Here is a 9,643-nt window from a genome sequence, read left to right on the forward strand (position 1 = left end):
GGCGCTTTGTGTTTGGAAGAACTCCTGACAGCCGAGAAACCCTCCCGCCACCTAGGAGCCGCCGGGAGGGAGCCGCGGCCCCGGCACCTTCCTAGGGAGGCTGGGAAAGAGGAGCGCGAAGCCTCTGCGGGCTCTCTCTCCTCCGGCACCACGAGGGGCGGCCGTTAACGGCTCCCCGGGGCGGCGCGGCGGCCCGTGCCGTGCCTTCCCCCCTACCTTCTGTCAAAGTCGGCGGCCGCCGCCAGGCAGAGGCAGGAGGCGAGCAGCAGGCGCAGCGGGAGGCAGCGCCGCATGGCCGGCAGAGCAGGGCAGGACTCGGGGCTGGCGGAGGCGCCGCCGAACCCCAGCCCGGCGAGAAGAGCGGCGCGGCGGCGGCTGCCGAGCCCCTCGCTGCCCAGCGCCGCCCTCCTTCCCTCCTTCCCCGGGCGGAGCGGGCGCAGCTGCGCTCCACGGAGGGCGGCGTCACGCGCGGCCGCCCCGCCCCGCCCCCGCGTTCCGGCTGCAACACGGCTTTCACGTGGGGGATCCCCACGCGGCCCCCCGCAGCCATTGCAAGGCGTTAGGGCCCAGCGGGGGGACATCCCAGTGAGACCTACAAGGATTGCTCTGCAGCACCTGTGGCTGCATCACTGCAAGGTGTGGAGAGGAAAGGCCTGCAAGTAACACTGCTGGATGGTGGCTAGCCAGCTCTCCAAGAGGTGCCAAAAGCAACACTCCACTGTGGGGAAAAAAGGGCCAGGGCAACCTGATATTTCCCCTTGATGCCTGCAAGGAAACGTCATAAACACACTATAGCAGGAATGAGGATCGTAACTCAGGTACACACTCACTCCAAAGCAGGACACTCTCAAAGCACGCACACTCCCAAAAGTAAAGCTGTTCATCTCACACTGTGCTCAGAATGCAAGATTTTCCTAGCATGTTGTTTGGCACTCTAGCACATTACATACAGACCACTATTAACACACACTAGTGTGCGAGACAGGATATCAAGACTGTTAATTTTTCCTGCCTTGGCAACCCATTTTGATATATCAGTGTGGAGAGAGAGAAAAAAAAAGTTAACCAGTCACTTAATCACATATCAGACCTCCATACCCATCAGTGGGATTGAACATACACAGCCCCTTTGGGGGGTAATTTTTCATATCTAGGACACTGGAAGGATTAGTACATCACTAACAGTAACCAGGTCACTAATAGGTGAAAGATGTATAAAGCTATCTTCCCTACTCCACTGATACATGGATGTGCACCACAAGATGCAGAGGAGAAGGAAAAGCTGCTGGAGAAATATTGCTGTAAGAGGTGTTATCTTACAAAAGTACAAGTAGTACAAAAGCCTGGCAAAGAGGCAGTGTGTGGAGAAATACTCTGAAGAGCTGTTCCTGCTGCTTCTGGGACAGTTAGTATGGCAGAGTGGCATTTGGCACAGTAAATTACATAAAGCTTCCTCCACAAATGTGTTCAATATACCATTATGTACAACAGCTGGCATTTTTCCAGAAAAACATTGCCACACAGTCTTTAACTCTGCTAAACTGTTGTGAGCAATACACATAGCTGCCATTCTATGTAATATCTGTTAACATATAAACAACAGAAAAACAAGATCTGCTTAAATAATGCTTACTTACAGTTCTTGGAGCACTTTCACTTCAGCTGAGGTGGTTGAATTATACCCAGACTATCTGCCTTAGTACTGTCAAGATGGGTGCAGTGAATAACTTCAACTACAATCCTCATTATAGGTCTCTTAAGATATTCTTTGTAGATGCAACTATTTCTGAGAAAAAAAGTCAAAAACAGTTTCTGGAATACTCTCTCATCGACTAGACAGGCAGTACTAAGAAAAGGAGAGCTAAAAACAAGCAAGTGGTAAATAAATACAATATCACACCACAACTCATCTTAAAGTTATTTTCTTGCTGCAAATAGCTGCAAATTAGACAGCTATTACCTGGAGGCAATCTATTGCTAGGTTAACCTTTCTTTGAGAGCAAAGAGGAATTTAATACTAAAATAGATTTGCAAGAGTAAGAGCTAATTTAATGCCTCCACCAAAGTACATTAAAAATATTAATGAATTAAGCCTTCTCTCTAGCTGAATTGGACAATACTTACTGTGAATTCCCTATTGTATGCAGAAATTAAAGAAAGTGATTTTTGCCACAAATAAATCTGTCATCAAATTGGAAAAGAGGAGATCCATTTCCAATTTAATACTTAACCACAAATCCATCCTTCTTTCTGACTACATATTTCACCCCCATTGGGACTAAGCAACATAACCACAAATACCACAGTATCCCAAGTCACTAAAGCACACCATAATATGTGTAAAAATACATTTCACTTATTCACAATTAATGATGTGCATGATCACGTTCTGTACTTGTAGTGCTAGTCTAACATGAATACTCCTTGCAAAATGGAACAGAAGAAATTAATCCAGGTCTTTACTATCTATGAATCATTCAAGGTCATTTCATCCCTTTTGGTGCTATGCAATGCCAATTTTCAGCCAAATCAACACGTCATATTTAATATTTATTAACTACTACTGTAATCTCAGCTCTACAATAGGCAACTATTTCTGTCACTCCCACAGTAGCAAAACAACTGCAAGGAATCAGGAAGGAGTAGCAACTGCAGCTAAATCAAACATATTTCATCCCTTTCTTAGTAACCTTATCACAACAGATAAGAAAGTCAGTGGGACTATCAGGCTCTGTACTACCAAATTATTTTCAGTATACAGATAGCTGCCACACTTTGAAAATACTAACTCAAAAAGCTTCCAAATGACTTTTTTGGTGAATCATATCTTATTAATTTGCTGCCTTTGCAGCAGGCTTCTTTCAAATGGACTTAATTCTTCTTTAAATCTGTGAGTGATATCCTTACTGAAGTTTGCTGGATTTCATTAGTGTGAAGTATTTTTCTCCCCTGCAAGTTTCAACTCCAAATCCCACATACATGATTTTGTTTCATTTTCATAGTGTACAGCTCAAACATATTTCTAACTGGCCATGTGATCAAATCTTTACTTTATACTTTGCATGGAGAACCAGAGCGATAATCTACCAAGTTTACCGCATCCTTTTTCATCAGGGATTTGACCTGCTCGGACTCAGTTAGCATCATTGCTGTCCACAGAATCCCACAGCAGATGGAAGCCTGACTGCTCTTCTCACCCGTCACGCAGTGGCAGCCCAATCAAGGGGCTGGAGTACAGCACAGAATTAAAAGCAGCAAATGCAATGAGGTGCTATTTAGCCATTTCATTCTATTCCACTTCATGGCAGTCAACTTGAGCTTTGAATGTCTTGGTAAAACTAAAATATTATTAATATAAGAAGTATTTTATACCCTTTCCCTAGATGTGGAAGATGCATACACCTAGGTGAGATGGATAGCACTTACAGAAAACTTTGATGTGCTTCATGTAAGGTACCAATCTCCAATTTGATCCCCAGCCACAAAGTACTACTGTCTTAAAATCACTTGACAGTAATAATCACAAATTTTGTCCCACAGTTTTTGCACCATGTCAACTCTTTTCTGTAGATGGAGCTAATATTAAGTCATAGCAGTTTAGGGCATTTGGACACACAACCTTCAAAAAGAATCACAGAATGGTTGAGGTTGGAAGGGACATCTAGAGATCATCTAGTCCAACCTCCCCTGCTCCAGCAGGGACACCCAGAGCACGTGACACAGGGTGGCATCCAGGAGGGTTTGGAGATCTTCAGAGAAGGAGACTCCACAACCTCTCTGGACAGCCAGTTCCAGGGCTCTGTCACCCTCACAATAAAGTTGCTCTTCCTCACATGGAGGTGGAACTTCCTGTGTTTCAACTTACACCCATTACCCCTCGTCCTGTCACTGGCCACCACAGAGAAGAGCTTGGCCCCATCCTCCCTACAATCACCCCTAAGATACTCATACCTGTTGAACAGATCTCCTCTGTCTTCTCTAAACAGGCCCAGTTCATTTAGTCTTTCCTCATACGATAGATGCTCCAGTCCCTTAATCATCTTTGTGGCTCTCTGCTGGACCCTCTCGAGAAGCTCAATGTCCTTCTTGTATTGGGGAGCTCTGAACTGCACCCAGTATTCCAGGTGCGGCCTCACCAGAGGTGAGCAGAGGGACAGAATCCCCTCCATTGACTGGCTGGCAACGCTCCTCCTGGTGGAGAATCCCATTGGCCTTCATGGCACATTGCTGCCTCATGGTTAACCTGTTGTCAACTAGGACTCCCAAATCCCTCTCTGCGGAGCTGCTTTCCTTGAAACAAACAGGGAAAATCAGCAAGTTACATTTGTAAATGATCTCCTGATGGACAGTATACAGATCAATAGCATTTATTTATTCTTGTAACAGTAGCTATTGGATGTACTAATTGTCTACAGATATCTTGCTAACATAAGACGGTCAAATGCTAAAAAGAGCTGCAGTTGCAAGTTCCCTCAGTAAGGATTCTTCAGCTGGAACATGTTTTACTTTAGATAGTTTTCTGGTACTTATTAGAGAGCATATAAAAGTAATCCAATTGTAAGAAAGATTCATGAACTAACTGAAGTTTCAAATTGCATAACTGCTTTAAATCACTTAAAATAGGATTTTCTTTTCCACATTCTAATTTTGAACATGAAATAGTATTGCAAAGAGGATGATGCACCTATTTTTAACCAAATGTTTGCGTGTGATAGTCAAATGCAAAGAGGAATTACATGTTTATTTTAGACTTGATTATCATCCAGTACTCTGGGTAACTTATCCTGCAGTCCTAATTATATCCCACTATTTAAGCACTGCAAACATGAAAACTAGGAGAAAATCTGTTTGCTAGGGCTTCTTTTTCTTTCCTCTTCTTTTTCTCAAGTAAAGAGATGCCTGCGGTCAAATTACTTAATGAAAAGAATTCAGTGTGTCAGCAATCAACCCAACAAAGAAAACATGTCCATTTACAGTATTGTTTAACTATTTCTATAGTTGGTGATCACATTAAATGGGTATTTGAATGAGAACATGCCAGATGAATAAAAAATAACCCTCACAGGTGCCAAGTATCAGCTATTTTTACAAAATTAGCTAAAAACATGTTAAAGCAACATGCAAAACTACACATATACTAGTGTATAGTCTCTCGGGCTTTTTGGGTTGTCTGCTTTATTCTAAGAGTTTTTGTTTAAGAAAACAATGTTAATAAGATACATCAGGAGTTACCAATCTATTATGCAATCCAAGCTTATATTGAACCACAACAATCACAGCCCAGGGACTATAACACAGCAGGTATATGAAAAATAGTATCTATTCATGAATGAAATCTCCAGTTTATACTGAGGTACATGAAAAATAATATTAGCTGTTAAAAATTGCAATAACCACAAGTTGCACAGTTCAATAACCTTGCAGTAACTTCAGAATAAACTGAATAAAAGGTAATTTTGAGAAGTCAGCCACTGTTGACCTCAGTTTGAAGAGCCTTGACAAATAAACACACCTGGGATTTGCAACAGTGAATCAAAACTTTAATTTTTCTGGTTTCCAACAGCAGGCAAGATAGGAAGCTTCAGAGGAAGCAGCTGTGATCTTTTCAGCCACCAGCAATTGGCTGAAAGGTGCAGCTGAAGTTCTAAAACAGGCCTCCATCTCCCACAATTATTTCCTACTGGCTGCTGTAATCACGGATAATGTCTTTCTCCTTGTTTAAAAAGAAAGAAAATGTTTAACAGTTTGTTTTTAACCTTGGCTCAGTGGTAGCTTGTCACCAGGAATTCCACTGGCTAAATGCATATGCCACAAAAACATGCATGTTAGAAATATGATCACTTAAGTCTGCACTTAACTTAGTGGTACACCAGAGTTCTAAGTCATTAAGTCCTAAATTGGTTTTGCTGCCCCCAACCACCATTTTATAATTGCTTTGCAAAATTCTTGGTATATATGCTGCTAAAATGGCTTATGTGATTTTCTTGACTGCTATAAGCTTTTAGGATACTTTTTTAATAGACCAAATGCAAACAAATAGCAGGTCAGCTTGTTACAGAGACCACATCAGCAACCCCTTCATCTCTCAATTCAAACAGCCACAAGTAGCCTAGACATGATCCACAGTCCAGGAAATGCCAGATGAAAAACCTCTCTCCAAAGATGTTCTGTGAGTAGAGGGAAGAAGGGAAAGGAAACTGCTAGAGGGAAGGAGCTCTGCAGCTGGAGCATCTCAGACAACCATCCTTCATTCGACTCTCCCTTCTGCATTGACATCCCATTGTTCCACTCACCATCCCTGCACCAAAAGTACCTCAGTTGTCCAGAAAATAATAGTCTGTGTTATAAAAATCAGTTATTTAGTGGAGTAGCTACTCCATTACTTCCTCCCTGCCCCCCTTTTAATCAGTAATTTAACACAGTACTATAGACTTTATGTTTATTTCATAATTGAAATTATAATTGAAGGTATTTTAGCTCCAGAGAGTGATGTTGGTAACAGTTTAGAGCAGGATTACTTACTCTCAATAAGTTTGTGAATAATTCCTTCTAAAACCTTCAAATTCAAATTCTAATGACAAATGAGAAAATAGAATACTAAATACAGCAATCAAAAGCAAACCAAACTTTTAAAAACATTCAAAATGACAAAAATGACATATCAGAATAAGGTGCACTAAGTGCACTAGTCTGTTATTTTCAAATTGACACTTTATACGCAGAAAGGCTATTCATAATTAAAAACATGCTTGGAATGCTATTCCAGCACACCCAAAGTAATAATCTGAGCACCGAGAAGAAAAAAATGGGAGCTATAATTACACATTAGAAAAATAGAATAACAATTACTTAAAATCTTATACTTTCATCAGTCCTAAGATGAATCAACTTTTTAGATGGATTAAAGTGTGTCGAAATACTATGGACTAATTTCTTAATTAGACCTTGATTATGGCAAAGGAAGTTTAGAACTAAGCAGCAGTGTTTCCTTAGAGGCTTAAAGACCTTTTACTCTTCTGGATGATAAATTTATTTCTAATGCTTTTGCAATTAGCAAACCATAAATTTTCCACATTTCATGGTAACATATATTGCTAGCATGATTATTCAAATCACTTTAGTTCTCACATAATAAAGGTTCTCCAATCTGGCTTCACTATTCATCTACTTGCACTCTGATTTTAAGAGCAGACAAAATAGAGAACTTTTTTTCCTAAGCTTAAAAAAAAAAAAATGTAACCGAATCCTCACCAATTTGCAAAAACCACACAGAGTGCTAGTGTTGATGAATGGGTATTGAATTCAGTGACACACATCGAAATAAAGGGATGAGAAGGAAGGAAAAAAAAAAAAAAAAGAGAGAAAGGCAAGACGAGCAGTAACATGATGAGTAATAACTTATTTCTACAGTCCAATATACTTGCTGCTAACTAAACATAAACCATGACTGGCAGAGGAATCCTTAGCCATGAGAAGGGTTCTATTTTCTTGAAAAGAAAGAGCAGCCCATTGATACCAAATAGGTCCAAAGGCTGTTACAAATGAGATGCAGTCTCACCATCCCATAAAGTTTCAGGGGGATGGATACAACAAAGTGTCATCAGAACACCCACAACCTATAAAGCAACCTGTCACAAAACTTACTTTCCATAGTTTGGATCATTCAAGAAAACCAAATGCCATGGCACATATAAATACCTCACTAAGTCTGCTGTTTCTTTCCACTGCTTCTGTAAATTGCCTTCTTCCTGGGAAGTCTAATTCTATGCTGGGTAGCAGTTTTTTGCTGCATCTGTAGGATTTTGTATGTCTGCATTCAGAAAATAAACTATTTTAAGTCATAAATAGGCATACCTGTGTGAAACTTTACATTAACATGAGAACAAGTACATAAAAAATTAGCCTCCTGCATGCCCAAAACCAGAGAAGTTGGTACTAGGATTCTTGTGGGACTTAAGCTGTTTTCCTTCATTGCGACAAGTATCTAAAGATCTGCTGGACACTTGTCCAAGTGAGGTTTCACCTGCTTACAAGAAAGACTTCCTTCCTATTCAGAACCCCTAGCATTCCTCACTTAGTCATTGACACTTAGCCATGCTTCCCAGGACCCATCTCAAATGGACTCCCCCTTCCATTCTCTGCTACATTCAAGAACTATAAACTAGTCAAATGTTGTTGAATTATTCAAGTACACAATAGTACAGACTTTTGGCCTACTTAAAGGATAATTAATTTCATATTATGTATTGGAACATGTAAAATATTCACCACTATCATATTTAAAATCAACATATTATTCCTTGCTTGGAGCAGAACCTTGTGAAAATCCCTTCCATGAACAAAGAAAACTACAGCAGGTGCCTTACCTTGAGCTCTTCAATCCCAAAAGGCTGATATTTTCTCTTCCAGATATAGTACCTAGAGTCCTAACTAAATTAATTGGAATAATGTTCAGACTTGAGACATAGCTATCTTAAATTTTGTAAGAACTTGAAGTTCTCTTTGGGAGAGCATGAGAGAAACTCTGGAAGCAATTGGTGCTGTCACATATTTTAATCTTGATCTCTATCCTTCCAACCTCCAACTTCTGTGATCATAAAAAGTTTCAGAAAAAGTACCACAACATTATCTACTCAAGAACTGAGGCTAAAAGTCTGAAATCATACCTACTTGCATCTCTCTGTGCTTCCATATAGAACAGTATGCAGATTTCTTCAGACTTCATATAAAAAATTCAAAACAAATTTACAGCTTTTAGAAATATAGCTTCTATAAGGAATAGAATATTTCAAGGTCCCTTTCAAGGTCCCTGCATCTTCTGCTGCCTATTTGCAACACTCACTGAAGATACTATGCTCACACTAGTGAGATTTTTGAATATACTTAAACTAATCCATGGAATAATTCACAGATGTCCTGAACTTGTAACCATGCAGGAAGAGTTTCATTTTTCCATTGTGATAATGTCTACCAATGATTTTAAATTGGAGTAGTTCTCTAATCAGAGCAGGGAACATATTTTCTCATTTTATAGTAGCAGATCTGAGGTTGGCCTTTTCATATAATTCGACAATTGCGACTTTTTTCTTTTTTTTTTTTTTTCCCCCCTCTCCAAATTCACCAAATGGGAAAATAAACAAGACAGATGTATACAGACAAATTATCCATTCTTAAGCATTGCTTTTATCAAGCTCTAAAGACTGGGAAACAATATACTTCAACTAGCAGAGATGGTCACAAAGTAGCAATTTGCTGATGTCCATTTTCTGCTGTCTGGTCAATGGATAAGTAGGGTTCTGCTTTCCTTAACTACACACACTTTCAAATACCGTACCACAAAATTCCTGCATTGTATTTAATTTTTTTTTAAGGTTTGATAAATTAGAATATATTTTCCTGCAATCAGGATACCACCAGGAGTATTTCTGCAAACTTTATTAAAAACAGCCTGCTACAGGAGCATAGCATTCTTGAGCAAAGTCAAGTCACCACCTGTTGCACAGCTTGCTCTCAATAAAATTATACATTGGATCTTTTCAGTTCCTCTGCTGATCTGCATTATTGGCAGAAAAATGCTCTGCCTATGGGCACAAATGCTGTTTTGAACATGAATGCAATTCTGAAGCAGCCAAGATGGCTTTGG

The 9,643-nt window shown here is 40.1% G+C and overlaps 1 protein-coding gene across 1 annotated transcript in view; it reads right to left on the reverse strand.

The window, feature by feature from the left end:
- NPNT (nephronectin) overlaps positions 1-293 on the reverse strand; it is a 39,090-nt gene extending 38,797 nt beyond the window's left edge. The window contains exon 1 of the mRNA XM_088524035.1: positions 217-293. Within this exon, the coding sequence (XP_088380161.1) occupies positions 217-293 (77 nt within the window). The remainder of the gene's footprint in view (positions 1-216) is intronic.
- Positions 294-9,643: the final 9,350 nt, after the last annotated feature.

This window comes from Tinamus guttatus, unplaced genomic scaffold (assembly GCF_059628265.1).
Source record: "Tinamus guttatus ecotype Peru unplaced genomic scaffold, ASM5962826v1 Tinamus_guttatus_pri_ptg000202l, whole genome shotgun sequence".
NCBI lineage: Eukaryota > Metazoa > Chordata > Aves > Tinamiformes > Tinamidae > Tinamus > Tinamus guttatus.